The sequence below is a fragment of the Pyrus communis genome, chromosome 3 (genome assembly GCF_041283825.1).
Source record: "Pyrus communis isolate YQ-2024b chromosome 3, ASM4128382v1, whole genome shotgun sequence".
Taxonomy (NCBI): Eukaryota; Viridiplantae; Streptophyta; class Magnoliopsida; order Rosales; family Rosaceae; genus Pyrus; species Pyrus communis.
Window position 1 is genome coordinate 18235471 of NC_142567.1, and position 22844 is coordinate 18258314.

The following is a 22844-nucleotide window of genomic DNA, read 5'->3' on the forward strand; positions in this document are numbered from 1 at the left end:
TCTTGTATGTTCAGAAAAAAGTATTGCAGGAACAAATTCTTGTATTAGCCGATTGTCGAAAATGATTTGCCCTGTAATTCACTCCCCCTCGAGTTTATGCACATCTCCAAGCCTTCTCCGGTGTATGGAAGCCTTCCACTACCAATATGTCTGTTCATGTAATGCTGCAATGTTTCCTTCGTACATATAAAGAGAATGGCCTTCCAGAAGAAAATATTGAAACGAAAAAGAAATTAAAAAAGAAATACTAGCATAACCAGTGGCGGAGCCAAGAATTATCAGGGGAGGGGTGAAACCAACTACAGATTAAGAAATTCGGGAATTAAGTATACCATGAAATAGCATTTTACACACGCTCTGTGTTCGAGCCCATCATTTGACAAGAGGATCACTTGAAACTAGAGTTATAATAACATCATTATTCTGTATAAGCTATGGAACAAAAGCCAAACTCCTGTTTCTCACAAATAATTATTCCATGTGTTGCATTATTATGCAGCTTCAAGTGCGAGATTGCCCATCAGTTTAACCAAGGGCACAGGACACTTTGTAACAATATCAAACCTAGATGGGGCGGAGGCTCGGCCAAACAGAGATAAGCTCAACAAAGCGAGCTCTCTTAGAGACAACCTTGACGATAAAAAGCCTTGCCAGTAATAAGGATCCAAGTCAAAGAAAGCGTCAAAGAAGCTTCTACTCCCATTCAGATCAAGCTTCAACAAAGTCTCCATACCAAATGAGTAAAAGTCCCTCGTGCATCTCCTCTCAATTGGCCACAAGCCATTCCACGCTTTATGATAAAGCGGCTGCCCTCGGATCATTCTGGTTGAGCCAAGGCACTCTGCAATGGCTTCAGCCAATACTGGGGCTAAAGCCATGGTCCGAGCCACCATGTACCCAGTCGAAGGGTGAACCACCCCAGAAGTCCCTCCAATTGCCATCACACGTTGGGGGATCCGAGGAAGCGGACCCCCCATTGGGATCAAACACTTCTCCTCTTCAATTACCCTCTTCACTCTAATCCCCAAATGCCTTAGCCTCGCAACCATTCGTTTCTTAATCTCCATATAAGACAACACCGGCCTACTAACAAGCGAAGTTTCTTCCAAAAACACCAAGTTCGAATCAAACGGCATTGCATACAAAAAAGTTGGAAATCTAGAATTACTAGTGCGCAAATAAGGCTCATTTCCGAGATGGGAATCTCTCCAATCCATTAGAAGCATCTTATCCAAATCAAAGGGGTGTTCTTCCACTTCAGCCAAAATACCATGAGCAATCTGATATCCATGGTTCCTAGGCTTCTCATACTCTATGAAACTGCTTGCAAACCCACTAGCATCAACAATCAAGCTTGCCTTGAGCTCATTCCCATCATCACACAGAATCGAAGACTCGAACTCTTCGTGTTCGATTTTCCAAACCTTGGCCCTATGAAATTGAACCCCATTGGAGAGACACCTCTCCAGCAACAAAGTCTTGAGTTTCTTCCTACTGACTCTGCCATAAGGGCGGTCCAAAAACTTAGTCTTACTATCATTCACATGAACAGAAGCCGTAGGCCATATTTTGTCCAAGCAACTTTCAAGATTCAAGCTTTCAAATTCATCAACCCAAACTCCATAGTTATTTGGCCACATAGAGAGAGGAGAAGGATCAACGCAGCATACCTTAATGCCGTAGCGAGAAAGTTGCTCCGCAAGGCGAAGCCCGGCCGGGCCGGTCCCGATGATGATCACATCTAAGCGAGACCGGGTTGACGGGTCGAATTGATGGAGATCGAAGTGCAAAGACTCGGGTTTTGCCTCTGGTTTTAAGTCGAGAAAGTTGCCGAACTTGCTGCTGTGGATTTTGGAGAGAGATTTATTTGGAGATGAGTAATGGGTTTTGGAGAAATGAAGAGGAGGGCTGGAGGAGTGGAAGAATTGGGAAGTTTTGGCGGCAGAAGGTGGCGGTGGAAATGGCCGGAGGAGGGTGGCCATTAGAGCGAGGAATGAAGGTCAAAGAAAAGTGGAAATTAGTGTTATTAATAGAAGCAGAACAAGAGAGAGAGACAGAAGGAATCTAATGTTTTACCATCAAAACGATACCCTTTTTATTTTTATTTTGATTTTTGGTGGAATACCTAACTTCTTATTTGGAAAGAAAAATTGTAGAAACGGTCTCTTAATTTCAATTAAATTAGAGTGATAGTCCGTCAGTTAAAAATTTATTATTATTGATCTCTTAACTCATCAAAACTTGCAACTATAATCATTTTCATCAATTCTATTAGAATTTGGTCAAAATGAGTCATGTCGGAAGAGCAATTGCTACAATTGGTTAAGGTTGAGGGATTATTGTTGCAATTTTTCTCATTTGGTTTTTCATATTTGTTCTTTCATTCAGCCTCACGTGCGTGACACGTAACTCATTTTGAAGAAAGTTTAAATGGAGCTGACGAAAAGAATCATAACTGCATGTTTTGATGAGTTAAGGAACCAATGGTCATGGATTTTTTTTTTTTAATTGAAAGACCATTACTTCAATTAGGTTAAAGTTCACCAACTATTTCTACAATTTCCTCTTTTTATTTTGATGATGAAATAATATCTTTATATTGCATTATTCTAAAACTCTAACACGAATGAAATTGTTAGCATTGAGTTCGGTATTGTAAGGGGAAATGATAAACACACGCCATTTTTTAATCTTTTACACACATTTGCTTAATTATGTTTGTAATTTTTGTTTGATTTATTCAATCCCTTAATTAAAAATTAAAATGTGTATGAAAAGTTAAAAGGAGTGTGTGAAAAATCACTTCCTATTGTAAAACAGGTAGGAGGAATAAACTAATCAGGTACATTGTATATACATGTAGGTATTAGAAGGTATAATCAAGTACTGCATCTTTAGCTCCTTTATGTGAGATAACTTATGTTTGATTTTCGTAAATGATGACTTCGATTTCAAATTATTATAACTAGCATTTTTGCCCAATTCGACATTGAGTGAGGCACTTCGTATTGGAGGATCCAAAAATATGTCAACATTGTAAATTGAGACTTTTTTTTTTTTATATTTTTTTTTTATTATCACAGTTGGTCATTGACATTGGCCTAACTTATAATTTTGGTCTCTTAATTTCAAAATTGACAAATTTATTCCCGGACATATAATGCTGCACATCAATGTAGTACTTCCAATAATCTGTCAAACTCTTCGTTAAAAACGCACATGACGACCCATGTGGCCTTTTGGAGGAGGGCTTTTCCGTCAAATCTCCACCCACTACTTGGCAATTGGGGATTTTGGCGAGGGAGATTCAATTATGCTTAGATTAGGATTCAAACTATGAAACTCGTGAAGAGTCATTAAACTTTGGTGGACCATGAGTAAATTTTGGTGAATTGTGAGCATGCAAGAGAAATTTTGCAAATCTGAAAAGCCTCCAAAATATATTGAGTTTTGTCGTCTTTCCATGATTTGCCTGTATTTTTGATAGCCTGAACCCAAGCACCAATTTCAGTCACAATCTATACCTAAAATGTTTACGTCACTTGTAAAGAGAGGAATGCCGTGGCAGCCTTGAAGAATTTGGTGAAAAGTTGGCAATTTGGCAGCTTGGTTGTGTTTTGCACATCTTTCAAAAGTGGCCAAATATTTACGTTTTTTTTGTTTTTGCCTTCGAAACACATGTGATGTTATTTTTGTTTTTTTTTTAATAATATTTTTAACAAGTGGTATTATGATTAAAAGAGAGGGGGTGGACTTGACCTCACAACGGACTAGTAATAATATGGTTTAAGATTCGCTTTTACGGGAATCAAATCTAAAATCTCTTACTTACAAGTGAAGAGAAATACTACTAAACTGTAGTATTAAGTGGCGTTCTTATTTAATGCTTTTGGAATTGCATGGGCATGCAATTGTGAACGATGGGATATATGTTTTGTTATGGTAATGCTATTACAATGAGATATGCAAGTTAATACATGTATTTTTTTTAGGAAATTTTAACGAAAAACTTCTGGTACTTTTCACTTTAACGAAAAATCATATTTTCACACTAAAAAATCAATTCTGGTACTATTCACTACCCTTTATTTTGTCCTTATAATTAAAACTCAAAGTTTTCAAGATATTTTCATTAGTTTTCTTTTTTTTAATCTATTTGAACATGTGTCATTTTGTCAATTCGGTAGTGGTCAAAGTTATATTGACACACCCCGTCCCGAAGGAGGGCATGCTGGCCGTCACGTGAGAGTGACGTAACCATTTGCACAGTTCGGAAGCTTTAAAATATACAACTTCTAAGATGAAACACCCGAAGGTGAGTCCTCATTTTTGGCCATTCTGTCAGAACACCGTTGAATTTCCTCGTAGTCACCACACCTTTTCAATTCTTGAACCTGGAGGGGCGCAAAACAAAATTGAGTGGGTCAGCAAAACGTACGTATTCAAAACCTTCTTTTCTCTTTGAATATACTAACCCCTCGCCGTAAAACAAATATAGTTTCCCAGAAAATAAACATATATACGTATGTATAGATATGTCAATCATGCTCCATGATATACCATTCATGCTCACGATATGCCATTCATGCTCACAATATGCCATTCATGCTTGAGAATATGCCACAACAGAATCTCATAATCAAATATAAATGCTCAAGCGTAATTCACATCAATAACATATAATCTAGTAGCCGGGAGTCACCTAACGTGACCTGTACGGCTGCATCTAGAGCTCCAATCTCAACTCAATATCTGAATCTGCACACGAGTCGGAACCACCTAACGTGGTCTGTACGACAGGACTGGGTGTAATATATACGCTCTAGTGCTACGATCACGTGAAGACTGTGCGAATAATCGCGGGTCACCTACGAGTCGGAACCACCTAATGTGGTCTGTACGACAAGGCTTGCACCTAACTTGGATCCAAGGCGAGCGTGTGGTGCTGGTGAACATCACGTGAAGGACTGTGCCCTGGCCCTGGGCGGGAGCACTAACACCGGGGTGCAGATTATGAGCTCTCTAAACATCTCAACTACTACTATTGCATACAAACATGAATACCACTTACCTGGCACTTACCTGGGCCTCCTCAGCACCATGCAACAGTATGCATAATTATGGTAATGCACATATTAAAATATGATGCATATATGACAGGATAATTAATTCGTATTTCTTTTAAAATACGTTTCTGGGAAATACGTCAAGCATACGTATATATATATATACTGAAAAATAACTGCCCACTCACTGATCACATCGACGTCTCATAGGTCCCTGAACCTCCCTTAGCTTGGTTACATTCTCCCTCTGTATAATTTTCACCTATACAAAAAGTAACCAAATTGACGTTATTTAACGCGCATACACCAAACATTCGTCCATAACTTTCTCATACGTTGCTCAATTTCGGTGTATGAATATACCACGGTGATCTACACGACGTCACGAACGCGTGACAATTTTCAGAACTCAATTTGGAGCTCTCACGCGCCCCCACGCGCACTGTTCACGCGCTGCCCACGCGCGCGTCTTCTTCCTCGCGTCGCCGGACTGGTTTCGCCGGAGATGGTGTTTTGCCGGAATTTCTGGGTAAATTTCAAAGTGTCATAACTTCTTCATTTCTTAACCATTTTCAACGTACTATATATCAAATTGAAGGTATTGACGAGACGAACACATCCATACCTGTCTCGACCCCTATCTCGCCGTGGTTTCGCCGGAAAAAGCCCCGACAGCTCCGGCCAACTTTGAACACGACGATCCCGACGTCCAAACTTCTCCAACGAAGTACTCCGAGGCTCCTTGGGACCTCACTAAGACATCTATGAGCTTCAAAATCCCAAAAACAAGCTAGATTAAATTCGCATGAACAGTGTTCAAAACGGATTACCTCGGATCGACGCGAAAACGAAGGATTTCTCACCTGAAAATGGTATGGTTGTACTCGTACGAACTTCACGAGTTCGATGGTGTCCTTAGTTTCTTCGATCCATCAAGTTTTGGGTGATTTGTGTGTCGTCCGTACGTTTTCAGAAGGAAGAAGAAGAAGGAACGGAGCTTGGGAGAGAGAGAGAGAAGTGACAGAAAAGAGACAGAGGGAGAGGAAAACACGGGAGAGTGAAACGGGGTGTATGAGTGTGTGTGTGGTCCTACAACACCACACAACACAAAACTACACGTAAAATAACGAACTAGGGGTAAAATTTGTAATTTCAAATGTACGTTTCGATATTTCCGGGACGGGATGTCACAACCTACCCTCCTTAATAGAATTTCGTCCCGAAATTCAAAACAACCAATCAACGACCCCTAGTGGTCAAAGAACAATCTAGAATACAAATTCCTCGTCTGATCTTCTGTCTCCCATGTAGCTTCCTCGACTGACTGATTTCTCCACAAATTCTTTACCAATTACACTGTCTTAATTCTCAATACATTCTTTTTCCAATCCAAGGTCGTCCTTGGTTCCTCAACCAGTTTAATCCGGATTAATTTTCAATAGTTGCATCGGAACTCCATGTGACGAATCTGCCACCTAGTGACAACGCATCGAAATATAATACATTATGCACCTTAGCCAATTCTGAAGACATCACCACTTGTATGCAACTTCATCGATTCCTTTAGTGGTCAAAAACGGTCTGATGTGTTTAAGACTTATTTTGTCTCCTTTCCAAATCTCACTATTTCTTTTCGTGATGAAATTTCTAAAAAATGTTGAATCATGAAACACATCATGCTCTTACAATAACTCTGGAAGTAATTCAAGCAACTTCACTTACTCTTCGATGATCACATAAAGTCCGATGTACTTAGGACTTAATTTGCTTTCCTTTCCCAGTCGAAACATACTTTTCTAAAGTGAAAACTTCAAAATTTTAAGATCATCTACGTTAAACATTCGATTAGTGACATGTTCAACTCTTAATCACTATTGCCATTCCTGACTACTCTCAGGTTAAACTTAATCACCTGAATACTTTGAGAAGACTTATCCATAGTTTCAGGGCCTACCAAAACTCTTTCGTGATCGAATCTTCTCTATCCAGAAGTATTTCTTCCACAAATCAACAAAAATCGACACATTTCATGGTCCTTATGGCGTTACTTTAGAAACTGTGCAACCAACATACTTAAGAAACTCAGCAGTTCCGTAACCCAAATCTCTTCTCCATAAAACATATAAGTACTGTTGCACTGTGGTTGTTACTCAACACTGGAGTAAATGTACTAACTTGGTACATTGATCAACTATCACTTCAAGTTCAATCATAACCATCCTATTCTCGAACTCAGAAATCTTTCTTTTTCCCTTCTTTCTTTGCCTTGGTTAATTCTTAATTTTCTTCGTCAACCATTTGAGTCTTGAGTACGACCTTACTAAAAAGACTTAACTTGAAAATTAGCAATTACAACTTCTTCTCAATCTTTCATTCTCAACTTTACTTCAGTTGATTTCCAATCCACAAGAAGACAATCTTGGCAAGCGTGCCAGACATTAATTCTTACCACTGTCTTTTCACCAAGTGCATCAGCTAGAACAATTTTACGATCACCCTGGTCGTACAATCATGTTCACTGAACAATTCAATTCACCTTCGCTGCCTCATATCAAAATCCTTCCAAGTAATGGATATTGGAGACTTTTTGGCTTCGTAAAAATCTTGCATTCTTACTAAATATAATGTCTTCCTAACTTCACAGCAAGAATGGTAATCATGACTTCCAAATCACCAGTAGGGTAATTCATTTCATGAGGTTCCTTTCGTCGTGAAACGTATGTAATCACCCTAACATTTGCATCAACATGCATCCAATACCATTCAAGAAACATCACTAAAATTTATGATTACCACTATTCTCTGGGAATACTAAATTACGTGCATGAGTGAGGAAATGCTTCAGTTGTTGAATTCTTTGCTCACAATTTCCTTCCCACTCATACATAACCTCTTTCTCAACAATCTCGTCAATGACAAAGTAATGACTGAAAAATCTTTCACGAACCGTCCATGATAGCTTGTTAAGCTAGGATAACTCCGAATCCCAATCACGATTCGTGGTTGTTCTAGATTCTCAATTTCTGCTACCTTTTAAGAATTCATTTGAATACCTGAAGCAGATATAACATATCTCAAAAATGCTACTTGATTCATCCAGCATTGGCATTTGCTAAGCTTAGCATATAATCGACGTTCCCTCGATCTTTGCAATACCAATTTAAGATGTTTAGCATACTTTGCTCTAGTCTTATCAATCTTTTCAATAGCAACAACAACAAATCGGTCTAGATATCATTGGAATACTTCATTCATCAAATTCATAAAGTAGTAGATGCATTCGTCACTCCGAATGGCATCACCAAAACTTGAAATGACCTTAACGAGTCCTGAAGGTTATCATAAGGGCATCCTCACCGATAATCTTCAGCTAATAATATCCAGACCTCAAGTCCATCTTAGAAAATATACAACCACCTAGAAGCTGATCAAACAACCATCAATGTGAGGTTACGAATAACGGTTTTCAATTGTTACTCGATTCAACTGCTTATAATCAAAGTACAGCCTTAACGTCCATTTTCTTTCTCACCAATAAACTGGGGTTCCCCCAACGTACTAGGTTGAATAAAAACTTTTATCAACCAATTTCCAATTCTTTTAGTTCAAAAGGCAACATTCTATAATATATGGTTTGTACCTGGAGACAAATCCATAGGGAACTCTACATCTTTAACTGGCAGCCATCCAGGTAAATTCTCAGGGAAAATGTCAGGTAAATGTTTGACTACTCCCACTTCTTCCACACTACTAGAAGTGATATCACTTAGCACCACATGAGATAAATATCCTTGGCAGCCTTTTGATAATAATCTCTTTGCTCTCACAGCATAAATAACGGCCTGCCTCACTCCACTTTGCATACTTACAAAAGTAATCTCTAGTCATCCAGACCGATGGAAAATAACTGGTTTCCCGGAATTAAAGTATATACTCATATACGTAATATATCTCAAAAATGCTAGACAATATGAATGTATGTCATGCCAAGTATCATAATAGAATGCTCTAGAATAACATCGAAATCCACAATCTAATGAAACAAAAATAGCTGGCAACAATACATACTCTACTATTACTGAGCACTCTAAATAAGTACGATGCTAACATAGGATAACCTACCGGTTTGCTTGCTTAACGAATCCACGAATAAGTTATTAATATTACGGTCTGCAGCCCGCAATACTGATAAATCATCGTTGTCTCGATAAGTAAGCAATAACTCTCGAGGGTGTAATATTACTATTTTGTCACTCATTAGGAAATACATACACACGTCTCAACCGCGTTTAAATACTACTTTCTAGGCAATAACAATAATAACGTAAAATTTCTACATTATTACCAAATAGACTCTAGCTAAGTCATTAAGAATAATTATCGTACCCCTAATCAAATCCAAATAATTCTGAGTATCTTGCAGTGATGTGTGGTTAACACATCCCTGGGCTTGTTGTCGTCTCCCACAACCTCTATTAGTGTAAATACTTCGCTCGTGTACACCACGGCCTAACTGACCATAATTAATAGATCCAGGAACTTGCTGGATCGGCGCCAGTTATGGCAAAGAAGACTGCTAGGGCTTCTGTTGGCTTTGGACATAATTTGTAGTTCTATGTCCCATCTATCCACTTGTAAAGCGTCCACTGCTTTCTCGCCTACATTCTCAAAGGTGTCCATTATTGTACCTACAGCCCAAAGGTACATTTCCTTTACCAAAATCACCTTGTCTCTGAGATTTGGGATTACCAATACATCTATCACTTTGACTTTGACTAATGGCATTAAAACCTTTGCCAAAAGAACTAGAATTAGCTTCACTTCTTTTGAAGTTCCGAATCTTTCTATATTCTTGATATGACGAATCATTAACTTTATCGTCCTCTTTTGATTCCCATTCTTTTATCATTCTTCTTTACTCTCGCTGAACATGTTCTCAGAGTCCTTAAGGCTCAACAACATCTTGTATACTCCTGGTAAGAATTACAATGGATAGTGGTCACCCAAAATACCACTGCCTTATGCCACCCATCCTAACACAATATAACACTTCAATCAAAATAGCAGCAATATTTGAATGGGACGAGGCAAGTCTGGGAACTTTCTATAATTCTCATTGATCGTCAGCTTTCCTTGTCTCACATTTGCAAACTCTTGCTTTCTACCATCATAAGATGCCAAAGGAAATAATTCTTTTCTTTAAACAAGTCCTTAAACAATTCTCAATCGGCTGTTTCCTTCGGTGACAACGAATTATACTCCTGTTTCCACCAGGATACAAGTTCATAACTCAAACCAGGTAGTCGTCTCAACCCTTCTGTCAAAAGGAAGATTCCTTTGACTTGCATAATCCAAAACATCTTTTCCAATTGGTTAATCCATCACTTTGCTCCCTCAGGTTCCTCATTTCATAAGGTGATTCAAATTCAACTCATAACCCATCTTAAAATGTCCCTTTTTGATAATATACTGAATCACCAAAATAATAGTTTCCCCTAATAGCTAAATCAGGGAGACTAAGTTCCTCTAACTACGTGGTTTGCAACGAGGCGGTGTAGTTCTGACAGAATTCACTAGAACTTCTCAAGATGTCCAAGATTGAAACTTAGGCTCTGATACCAACTTGACACACCCCGTCCCGAAGGAGGGCATGCTGGCCGTCACGTGAGAGTGACGTAACCATTTGCACAGTTCGGAAGCTTTAAAATATACAACTTCTAAGATGAAACACCCGAAGGTGAGTCCTCATTTTTGGCCATTCTGTCAGAACACCGTTGAATTTCCTCGTAGTCACCACACCTTTTCAATTCTTGAACCTGGAGGGGCGCAAAACAAAATTGAGTGGGTCAGCAAAACGTACGTATTCAAAACCTTCTTTTCTCTTTGAATATACTAACCCCTCGCCGTAAAACAAATATAGTTTCCCAGAAAATAAACATATATACGTATGTATAGATATGTCAATCATGCTCCATGATATACCATTCATGCTCACGATATGCCATTCATGCTCACAATATGCCATTCATGCTTGAGAATATGCCACAACAGAATCTCATAATCAAATATAAATGCTCAAGCGTAATTCACATCAATAACATATAATCTAGTAGCCGGGAGTCACCTAACGTGACCTGTACGGCTGCATCTAGAGCTCCAATCTCAACTCAATATCTGAATCTGCACACGAGTCGGAACCACCTAACGTGGTCTGTACGACAGGACTGGGTGTAATATATACGCTCTAGTGCTACGATCACGTGAAGACTGTGCGAATAATCGCGGGTCACCTACGAGTCGGAACCACCTAATGTGGTCTGTACGACAAGGCTTGCACCTAACTTGGATCCAAGGCGAGCGTGTGGTGCTGGTGAACATCACGTGAAGGACTGTGCCCTGGCCCTGGGCGGGAGCACTAACACCGGGGTGCAGATTATGAGCTCTCTAAACATCTCAACTACTACTATTGCATACAAACATGAATACCACTTACCTGGCACTTACCTGGGCCTCCTCAGCACCATGCAACAGTATGCATAATTATGGTAATGCACATATTAAAATATGATGCATATATGACAGGATAATTAATTCGTATTTCTTTTAAAATACGTTTCTGGGAAATACGTCAAGCATACGTATATATATATATACTGAAAAATAACTGCCCACTCACTGATCACATCGACGTCTCATAGGTCCCTGAACCTCCCTTAGCTTGGTTACATTCTCCCTCTGTATAATTTTCACCTATACAAAAAGTAACCAAATTGACGTTATTTAACGCGCATACACCAAACATTCGTCCATAACTTTCTCATACGTTGCTCAATTTCGGTGTATGAATATACCACGGTGATCTACACGACGTCACGAACGCGTGACAATTTTCAGAACTCAATTTGGAGCTCTCACGCGCCCCCACGCGCACTGTTCACGCGCTGCCCACGCGCGCGTCTTCTTCCTCGCGTCGCCGGACTGGTTTCGCCGGAGATGGTGTTTTGCCGGAATTTCTGGGTAAATTTCAAAGTGTCATAACTTCTTCATTTCTTAACCATTTTCAACGTACTATATATCAAATTGAAGGTATTGACGAGACGAACACATCCATACCTGTCTCGACCCCTATCTCGCCGTGGTTTCGCCGGAAAAAGCCCCGACAGCTCCGGCCAACTTTGAACACGACGATCCCGACGTCCAAACTTCTCCAACGAAGTACTCCGAGGCTCCTTGGGACCTCACTAAGACATCTATGAGCTTCAAAATCCCAAAAACAAGCTAGATTAAATTCGCATGAACAGTGTTCAAAACGGATTACCTCGGATCGACGCGAAAACGAAGGATTTCTCACCTGAAAATGGTATGGTTGTACTCGTACGAACTTCACGAGTTCGATGGTGTCCTTAGTTTCTTCGATCCATCAAGTTTTGGGTGATTTGTGTGTCGTCCGTACGTTTTCAGAAGGAAGAAGAAGAAGGAACGGAGCTTGGGAGAGAGAGAGAGAAGTGACAGAAAAGAGACAGAGGGAGAGGAAAACACGGGAGAGTGAAACGGGGTGTATGAGTGTGTGTGTGGTCCTACAACACCACACAACACAAAACTACACGTAAAATAACGAACTAGGGGTAAAATTTGTAATTTCAAATGTACGTTTCGATATTTCCGGGACGGGATGTCACATATATAATCGGATCTTTTTTTTTTTATGGTTTGGTGTGTGGATGGGACTATAATTAACCAAACTTATTTTATTATTCAGGTTATTTTTCCAGTAAAATTAGCATTATGCAAAAAATCATTTACTAACTTGATTGGGTATTTTTTGTAGAGGAAATTATAGCAATAGTTCCTTAATTTTAATCCAAATGGAGTAATGATTACTCAACTAAAAATCTATGCCTATTGGTCCTTTAACTCATCAAAATGAGCAACTATGGTCGTTTTCATCAAGCTAGCTACAACTTCCATCAAAATGGTCACATGCAAGGCACATGAGGCTGAATCAAGAGGTAAATATGGTAAACCAGATGAGAAAAATTGTAGCAATGGTTCCTCAACTTTAACTCAATTGAAGAAATGGTCTCTCAACTTTAATCTAATTGGAGCGATGGTCCCTCAACATTAACCCAGTTTCATTCGAAGATGACTCATTTTGACGGAATTATGATGAAGTTGATAAAAATGACTGTAGCTGCACGTTTTGAGGAATTAAAGGTAATGATCATGAATTTTTAATTGAGGAAGTATTGCACCAATTAAGTTTTTTTTAGGAACCATTCTTACAATTTTATTTTTTTTTGTAAGTGGGAAATGGCCTTGCTTTAGCTTTTAGAAGGGAAACAATCACAAATGTTGTTGCCAAATTCAACAAGGGGAAGAAGTGGAGAGAAAAAGTGAAGACAGTGGACCAAGTAGTGGTGGGGTGATTTGACAAAACTTATTTTCCATTAAAAGGTCACTAGGGACACAACGTGCGTTTTTTACGGAAAAAGAAAAAAAAATGTTTTAGAAGACGCTAGGCGCTAGTCGGATGATGGATTGGGGTTTAGCGCCTAGACGGTTAGACGGGTGCCTAGGCAGACTAGACGGATTTAAATAAATCTATTATATTTCATGTAAATAAGTGTATGTTTATACTTAAAATATATATGATTTCATTATAAACTACAAAATAGAATGACATATACATTATGAAGTTTTGGAATATAATGAAAACATATGGAATAAGCATATAATATGTGTTCATTTAAGTATTTAACAAATATCTTACAATTTATTAAAAATAAAATAACATAAAATGCAAAATGAAATTTATCTATTTTCTGTCTAAATAAGTTGCAACCTAGACGGGCGCCTTAGCAAGTTTAAGCACATTTTCTTAATTTTCTAACACCTGTGCATCAATCAAGACAATGATCAATCGCCTAACACCTAAATGGGGCCTAGGCGGCACTAGACATGAATTTTTAGAACAGTGCGAAAAATTAAAAGATTATTAATGGAAGGACCACATTGACGTACGACATTGAATGTTAGGGACCAAATTTTTTTATTTTAAAACTGAGGGACCAAAATGATGAGTTAGACAATGTCACAAACTATTTGTGATAAAAACCATATAAATTCGTAAGGACCATCACGAAGGCCTATAGCCTCTGCCGCCGATGCGACACTTTTTCATGTAGCTAGATTACAAACCGGTACACCACATTTCATAAAGTAGAGAAAGAAATACATTTTTCAACATTCTTTTATTTGTATTATGAAATTTAGTGTACCAGTGTGATCAAGCTAACTAGAAAATCACTCGCCACATTCGACCAAAGGAGAAAAGAATACGTGGCAGCAGTCCTCAGCCTGCTTATAAACAAAGTGTTGCATTGCGCAAGCATTAACAAAAAATGAAAACCGAAAACAGCAAACAGCCCTCAGCTAGGTAGGTAGAAGTTTGTATGGTACAGCCACCAGTCATTTAATCCCTTGTAAATAAAATTTGTGCCAAACAAAAGACCAAACAAATATTTAGGTATCTCAATGCAAACAACCTCCTACGCTACTATCGAATCAGATGCTGCATAGATAGGGATTATAATGCGTATTGAGAAAGCTTATCGACAGATATTGGAACTTCGTGCTGGTATATGCATTTTGCTACCATCTACAGCTAGAACTCGTCAAAGACCATAACTAGTAGTAGTTAAGTTTTCACAATCAATGATAATTTACTAACCATAGTGTTTCAAAAAAATACAAAGATGATATGAAGCACTGTAAGAACAACTTGACAGACTTCCCCGAAAAAATCTCTGCAATTCACTATAAGTGCAACAAAAGAACGAATCTACAGGATTATTACTGGTACAATGCAAAGTATAATATATTTCACTTCCATATACACACAAAAAATTTGAACCATCAAGCACTGGAATCCCTTTCCGTATATATTGACTTGAATAATCTCAAAGTAATTGTTCCATACCTCAGCAGAAATTTGAACAAGAAGCGAATTAGTCAAGATCTGCATGAAGGTAGTGTGATGCCTCCACAACAAGCAGCTATTATGATGTACAGAAGCACGACAATCAAGCATGTCAACAGGGCCCTGTAAGGATTAGACAACCTTCAATGCACTGAACTGGGAATTGCGATACCAATCTAACAAAGCATGGAAACATGATATAATATCATCTAGTTTTTTGTATCTTTATAACATGGGAAATACAAAGGCTATACAGTTCAGTAAGGAAAAGCAATTAGTGCTGATCACCCAGGGATCTTGGAGTTGATTATGAAATCAAAATATTAGATCTTGTTAATAAAGTCGATATCTTACTCATTGAAAAAAAAAATCCAGCTGCATTCAAAAACATTTGTAGTAGCACAAAACTTAATGATTCTCGTGTTTATAAAAATCAAAATGTCATTTCAAGAAGGCAGTGGGCATAACAAACTACAGATTTATAATAAACTTAGAGCATGATATTGTCAACTGCGAAATTAAATTCATATGCATTGGGTGACAAGGGTGAGCTCCCTAACTTTCAAAACCTAGTACTTGTTAAGCTTTCTTGATCATTAATTTATCAACAATGTGGCTTCAACTATTGTAGGAGTTATCTTGCTCTTCAAGGTTTTTGATTTCGGGCTTGTGATTGCAAATTGATACCACTATTACAGGCATACCTGCAATTAGCTTTCCGCTGTTTTACCCGTGTAAAATTTTGACTTCTGCGTTTTCATTCTCAATCAAATACTTAGACTTTATTTAGTCCTATAAAAATTATTCAGAAAAGAGAAATTTCATGTTTGATTTTCTTTACTTAGTGTTGAATTCAGAGGAAAAAATGAGTATGGGTAGCATATATCCAAGCTATAAAGGATATGTATGATGGAGCAAAGACTGCCGTAAGAACTCATGAAGGACAAACCGAAAGCTTCCCCATAATTGTAGGGTTACATCAAGGCTCATCTTTAAGTCCTTATCTTTTTGTATTGGTAATGGATGAATTAACGGGACATATTAAGGATGATATTCCTTGGTGTATGCTTTTCGCAGATGATATAGTGTTGATAGATGAAACTCAGGAAGGGGTAAATGCGAAGCTTAACCTTTGGAGAGAAGTGTTGGAATCTAAAGGTCTTTACCAAAGTCGATCAAAAACAGAATATATGGAGTGCAAGTTCAGTGCAAATGGAGGCTCAAATGAGTTAGGGGTGAGGATCGGAGACCAGGAAGTACCAAAGAGTGACCGCTGTCGCTACCTAGGATCTATCTTGCAAAAGAACAGAGAAGTAGATGGAGACCTCAAACATAGAATACAAGCTGGATGGTTGAAGTGGAAGAGTGCATCCGGAGTGTTGTGTGATTGTCGTATGCCACTGAAGCTCAAGGGAAACTTTTATAGGACGGCTAAAGGCCTGTGATGTTGTATGGCACGGAATGTTAGGCGGTGAAACATCAACACGTACATAAAATGGGTCAGCGGAGATGAGGATGCTTCGTTAGATGTGTGGGCACATGAGAAAGGATAAGATTAGGAATGAGGATATCCGAGGTAAAGTAGGATTAGCCGAAATTGAAGGAAAGATGAGAGAAAATCGGTTACGGTCGTTTGAACATGTGCAATGAAGGCCTACTGACGCTGTAGTTAGAAGATGCGACTACACGACAGAGGTCCAAGGCCGAAGGGGTAGAGGAAGATGACACTGAACCGAGCACAATGGCGTTCTAGGATTCGTATAGCCGACCCCACTTAGTGGGAAAAGGTTTTGTTGTTGTTGTTGTCGTGTTGAATTCAGAGCTTTTCAAATGATCTTTTTGTTACCTCCTTCTTTTCTTATGGGTGTATGGGCTTTTATGTTTTCAATGAATTCTTTCCAGAATATAAGTCTACAAGTCCCCATCATATCATATATGCATATCAAAATAACTTACAAGAGCTTGGCATTTTTCATCCACAGAGCTCGACGAAGGCGTTTAGACTGCTTCTTGAAGTGAAATGCACCATCTTGCATAGTTGCAGTTTTGTCAACAAGAAGATCAATACGGTCACCCCTATCCAATATCTTTTCTATGTTGTCCACCATTACAGTTCGTATCTAGATACCAGAAAGTGACCTTTAGAACAAAATAAGCATAAACTAGAATGGCATTGAAGAATGAAACATCAACCTAGCAATGAACACAGTTTCGTTTAACTTTGAATGCTATAAATTAAACGCTTTGGTATAATATTTTGTGCAATGAGACAGCAAACTATCTGTGAATGTCTCGATAATTATACGGTTGCAACACCAACTGATTTGCTTTCAAATAACAGATGTGTTCTCTTGAAACACTCATTTTTCCCGAACCAATGTAACGGGCAAATTGCGAAACAACTGAAGTTAAAATAACCAAATGATCAAAATTCCAGAGAAGCACAACAAAATTACCTCACCAACTTCGCCTCTCACACGGTTGAGAGTATCGGCGCTAGGATTACTGGAGAAAAACTCCATTTGTTGATGCAACACCCTCGAAAATTCGTCGTTCATCGCATAAGCCGGAGCATAAGGGGCAACTCTGCCATAATTTTTCATGAACCTCATATGAATATCCTCCAAGTACGAAAAGGGTAATCTCCCTGGATCAACAGCAATTCACCAACACATTCACAACCCATAAATCCCACACATAAAAAAAAGGAATTCCGATAGCGAAATTGAAGAATACAATTGAAGGAAATACGTTACGCACTGCCGAAGGTGTCGTTGGCCATACAGAGGAAAGTGAGGCCATCGGCTCTGAGTATGTGGAAGATGTATCGATCTTGAGAGAAGCAAACCCTAGCATCGGCCTCCGACGGAAGCTTTTCGCAGATCCGCCGAGCCACGGCCCCTGTGTTCCCTGTAACCGCGCTGAACTCGGCCAACACCACCGTGCCTCGAGCCACCACGGCGTAGAGTATCGCCATCGATGGTTCCGATCGTCGGGAGTTAGGGTTTGGGGCTTTGCAAGCTCTCTACTTCGATCGCGATCGAAGTCTCATGGAGCTGTTTGAATTCTGATTTACTAATTATTTTGTACTTTTTTTTTATATTTTATTTTTCTGTATCGTGAGGAAAGGGGAAGGTGACGATGTTCGTTGTCACCGGTGAGTCCAACTAGACATTGGGGTGTGTGATAAAATAACAAGGACTCATGCAAAATAATAGACCTCGATAAAAATTTGTTGGAAATCTCATCCTTATCGAAAAGAAAAAGGGCGTTCCACACACTTAATTACAAAGATAAACAAGTTCCTTTATAAATGAATATCATAGTTTGAACTTAAAAAAAAAAAATACAAGGAATCGTACAAAAGCTTGATCCTACGAGTGTTTCGAATTCTTTTCAAAGTCTCTAGCAGTGTGTGTTTCTATTAGACTTGTAAATCGATTGAATTCAGATCAAATTACTCTCAATTTATATTGGGATCCGTTTAGAATCGAATTATTTTACAATTTATATTGGGATCCGTTTAGAATCGAATTATTTTATTTGAATTGTAGCTTGGATCACCACATTCGACTTATCGATTCATATTCGATAAGCATAAGGTCGGATTATTATCGCATTTATGTTTTTTTTTTTAATTTTTTTTATGGTAAATCTCAATTTACTATCGCGATTTTTTCTTGCTTTTCAACATTTCATACATGAAGTATTTTTCGTCCCAGTCTGGTATCTAAACTCATAATTTTGAAACACTTTCATACATCCGTTAAATTTTCTGTCAGAACCTCCGTTAATTGATAACATGAAGTCATGTGAACAATGACTGGGCACCATGTGTCAATATGGGCCCACATGGATATTAAAAAATTTTAAAAATTTTAAAATAAAAAAAATTGAAAATTAAAAAAAAAAAAAAAACTTTTCTTTTCCCCATCCTTCTTCGACTCCTCGATCCCTCTCACTCCTCACTCTTCACCTTCATGATCCACTTCCTCCATCTCCTCCACCCTCTTCACCTCCCCGACCCACCTTCTTACTTTTACCCTCTCCCTTATCCCATTCGTTCGTACCATCACAAGCCTTCTGTACCTCTTGTGCATAGTTTTCGCAGCCGCTCATCCACTGATGCTGACGTGTCCACCCCCCAGAATCCCCACAGCCTGCGTGGTGGTATTGTTGGTCGCCATTACCCAAGACACGAGTGAGAAAAAAAAAAAAGAGGATGAAGTTGGTGGCGAGTTCCCGAGGCCGCCAATCTCCTTGTTCGCGCTTTTGAGTTCGCGAGGCCACCAATCTCCTCGTTGATGGTGAACTTAGCAGCACCGTCCAGGCCATCGATCTTCTTGTCGGGGACGAGGGACACATGGACAGTGCGGATATAGGTGATGAATATGAGGGGCTTGGATTTGGATAAGGTGAAATTAAAGGTTTGGATTTGGAGGTTTAGGGTTTGGGTGATGGCGGTGAGGAAGGCAACAAAGGTGGCGTAGTTTGGATTGGGGTAGGTGCAGGTTGATTTGGGGAGAGAGAATAGAAAAGAGGTAAAGATGGAGGAGTACCTCTCCATACCTCCAAGATTCCTTTCACAAAACTCAAAGAGTACCTCTCCAAACCTTCGCTGTTGTCCTAACCTATCGACGGAGAAGACCTATACCTATACTTGGCTGTATTAGACTGTGCGGTAAGTGCAACCTTCACCCAAGAAGACTCGAGGGAGCAGAAGCCAGTATATTACATATGAAAAACTATTCTTGAACTTGAGACAAGATATCAGAAAATGGAAAAACTTATCTTAGCGTTAGTAATGGCAACTAGGAAGCTTCGTCCATATTTCCAGTCATTCAGAGCAGTCTATAAGATGGAATACCCGCTGAGGCCTATCTTACACAACCTTGATGCTTCATCCAGAGTCACAAAGTGGGCTATCGAACTAGGGCAACACAAAATAATCTACCGTCACATGACATCGATCAAAGCCCAAGCCTTAGCTGACTTCGTGGCAAAATTCACTCTTGTAGCGCAAAGCACCAAGGAGGAAACAAGTTCCCAAATCCCCCCAAAAAACTCTCGCCTCTGGAAGCTTTATGTGGATGAGTTATCCAACATCCATGGAGCCGGCGTGGGAATGGTGATGCAAACATTGGAAGGGTCTTTAATCAAACAAGCTCTGAAACTAGGATTCAAAGCAATCAACAATGAAGTGGACTATAAGGCCCTCATAGCCAGACTCAAAGTCATGAAGGAACTCAACGTAAATGATTTGGTAATTCATTGTGACTTAATGCTCATAGTTAATCAGGTCACAGGAGACTATACTGCTTATCACCCCTATCATGAGACTTTACCTAAACAAGGCTAAGACATTCCTCGAGAAGTTTGAAAAGTATGAGATCACATAAAGACCAAGATGAGAGAATAGTCATACTGACACACTTGCTAAATTAGCTTCAAATGTGGATAACTCAATTCGGCAAATAATTCCCTTCGAATACCTAGAAATCCTTAGTGTTCACGAAGTGGAACTTGAAGTAGTCGTTATCATCGATGCTCAAGAAAATTGGATGGATGAAATCATTGATTACATATGAGATGACAAATTCCCGGATGATTGCAACCTGGCTAGGAAATTAATTCAGAAGGCATCAAGGTACATGGTAATCCGCATAAAACTTTACCATTGCTCATATTCCGGACCTCATAGCTTATGTGTCGTGCCAGAAGTTGACTTGCAAATTCTAAGCCACATCTACTTCAGGTTTTGTGAAAATCATGATGGAAGAAGATCTTTAACCCAGAAAGTGATAAATGCAGGCTACTATTAGCCTACCATGCAACAAGATGAAATCAGCTGTGTCCAAAGCTGCGTAAAGTGCCAAAGGAACACTCTTATGAGACATTAACACGCAAAATAACTCAATACTCTAAAAGGTTCATGATCCTTCATGTAATGGGGCATCGACTTGGTTTGACCCTTTAAGAAAGCCACAGGGAATAGGCAATACTTGATAGTGGCAACATACTACTTCTCCAAGTAGATATAATCGGATTCTCTAACAAAAGTCATTGTCGCGGGTATGAAATTCATTGTCTGGAAAAACATTATATGTCGATTTGGGATTCCCCATAAGATATCGATAGACAACGGACTATAGTTTACTAGCTCTAAAGTCACGGATACCAATTCACCACCTCACTTCCATGCCCAGATATCCATAAGGAAACAAACAAACAAAAGCTTCAAACAAAACCATTTTGCAATGCTTAAAGAGTAGACTCGATGAAAAGAAAAGTAAATGGCCAGAAGAGCTATCGGAGTCCTGTGGGCTTATTGTACAACAGTCTGGAAAGCCACCAAGGAAACATTATTCCTTATGGCTTATGAAACCGAGGTTGTCATCCCAATTCAGGTCACAACTATGCCAAAATTGCATACTGAAGAACGGATAACCCTAGAGAATGCGGGGATCCTAAAGACAGATCTCAGCGCTCGAGTCCGACTAGCAACTTACCAGCAACAAATCCGATTATAGTACAACGAAGACGTTAAGCCCATGAGTCTACAAGCAGGAGACTTAGTCCTAAGAAAAGTCTTTGAAAACATTAAAGTCTTAGGAGAAGGTAAACTTGGGGCAAACTGGGAAAGTCCATACAAGGTCGCAAGAGTAGGAGGCAACAGAATCTACCACTTAGAGCACATGGATGGAACCCTAATCACTATGAAGTGGAACATTGCCAAGTTGAGGAAATACTATCCATAGATGCACTACACGAACTACACGTAATTTGATTCCCTCTTTAGGGTATGTAAGGGTCCACTCCGGATTCAATAGCAACGTAGCTGTCTGCCCGAATACAAGTCTATGGAAAACTCATCTCCCAACGCCCCACCATAGGCTTATTGTCAAAAGTGATCCTTGGTGTAATTTTTTACATCATATCATCTTTTCCTTAGAACAACACCAATGATTTGATTCTCCATCCCGAAGATATGTAAGCAATCATTTTCAGATTAAATCACGCCCCATTGTCAATCAATTTTACTTTGATCATGAATAAAGAAAATCTACACTGTTCTTTCTTTATTTTTCTGATGATGCAATGAGTATCCTCCTCGTTCAAAAACAGGGCCCAAACTTTGAAAATTTCGCACGAATGCAAGTCTAAAAAAGTTCAAAGTTACACTGTCAGAGGAGTCTCTTTTAGCCCAATCCGTCTGGAACTTAGTAGCTTAGGAGACTCGAACCATAATAAACGCAGTAACAATTGGCAGGCAACAAGTGCAAGCACATGGCACCATGACCCGAAAGTCCAATGCACTATCCGGCCTCCGAAAAGTTTATTTAACCAACAATATTGTGGGTTATTATATTCAAACCCGGGCTCTACGCCATTCGAGTGAATAGTCGAAAGGGTAATCCAAAACTCATTTGAGGGTGGCTCTGAAATTAGACCCTGAGTACGACTACTTCTATCCTGAAACAGCATGCAAGTTAAGTATGTTCTGCGACATCTAATGTTTACAAGTTCAAATGCGGTATTTGGACTAGGCAATCCCCATGAGGAATTTTATTCCAATGGAGTTGACTCCGATATGTGCAAACATTAAGACTCTTAACCCATAAACAGACAAAGCATTGAACATTTTTGCTAATTTATTCCCAGCATAATACTTCAGGAACGATGCAATCATCTCAAGTTCTATAAATGTTCGAATAAGCTTGGAACGAAGGGTTCCTCATGGGTTTAAATCCTTGCATTCCTGGTATTGGAGTAAGGTGGTACTCCGACTATCGCGATGA

General features: G+C 39.1%; 2 protein-coding genes and 2 long non-coding RNA genes across 4 annotated transcripts; all 4 read right to left on the minus strand.

Moving 5' to 3' along the window:
* Nucleotides 1–306: 306 nt before the first annotated feature.
* On the minus strand, nucleotides 307–2064 carry LOC137715467 (capsanthin/capsorubin synthase, chromoplastic-like). The gene has a single exon (XM_068454808.2). It carries the CDS (start codon nucleotides 1980–1982, stop codon nucleotides 492–494), a length of 1491 nt encoding a protein of 496 aa, XP_068310909.2. The 5' UTR covers nucleotides 1983–2064; the 3' UTR covers nucleotides 307–491.
* Nucleotides 2065–4198: 2134 nt separating this feature from the next.
* On the minus strand, nucleotides 4199–5616 carry LOC148698075 (uncharacterized). Its single transcript, XR_015960328.1, has 3 exons — nucleotides 5430–5616; nucleotides 5255–5328; nucleotides 4199–4394 (listed from the first exon to the last, which is right to left on the minus strand). It is a non-coding gene; the product is annotated as an uncharacterized LOC148698075 (long non-coding RNA).
* An 81-nt stretch (nucleotides 5617–5697) lies between these two features.
* Nucleotides 5698–12104, minus strand: LOC148698076 (uncharacterized). Its single transcript, XR_015960803.1, has 4 exons — nucleotides 11918–12104; nucleotides 11743–11816; nucleotides 5930–10882; nucleotides 5698–5835 (listed from the first exon to the last, which is right to left on the minus strand). It is a non-coding gene; the product is annotated as an uncharacterized LOC148698076 (long non-coding RNA).
* Nucleotides 12105–14763: 2659 nt separating this feature from the next.
* On the minus strand, nucleotides 14764–18484 carry LOC137715767 (vesicle-associated membrane protein 714). The gene is made up of 4 exons (XM_068455112.2): nucleotides 17806–18484; nucleotides 17502–17692; nucleotides 17002–17165; nucleotides 14764–15168 (listed from the first exon to the last, which is right to left on the minus strand). The coding sequence occupies exons 1-4, from the start codon at nucleotides 18020–18022 to the stop codon at nucleotides 15078–15080; spliced, it is 663 nt and encodes a 220-aa protein (XP_068311213.2). The 5' UTR covers nucleotides 18023–18484; the 3' UTR covers nucleotides 14764–15077.
* Nucleotides 18485–22844: the final 4360 nt, after the last annotated feature.

What these genes read in the sequence shown, in the direction of transcription:
- LOC137715467 (XM_068454808.2), bottom strand. Translation starts at nt 1,982, where the DNA reads ATGGCCACCCTCCTCCGGCCATTTCCACCGCCACCTTCTGCCGCCAAA.
- LOC137715767 (XM_068455112.2), bottom strand. Translation starts at nt 18,022, where the DNA reads ATGGCGATACTCTACGCCGTGGTGGCTCGAGGCACGGTGGTGTTGGCC. An exon ending in GGCCAACGACACCTTCGGCA is followed by an intron (nt 17,693 to 17,805) that starts GTGCGTAACGTA and finishes CTGTTGATCCAG; the next exon opens with GGAGATTACCCTTTTCGTAC. An exon ending in ATGAAAAATGCCAAGCTCTT is followed by an intron (nt 15,169 to 17,001) that starts GTAAGTTATTTT and finishes TAATCCTTACAG; the next exon opens with GGCCCTGTTGACATGCTTGA.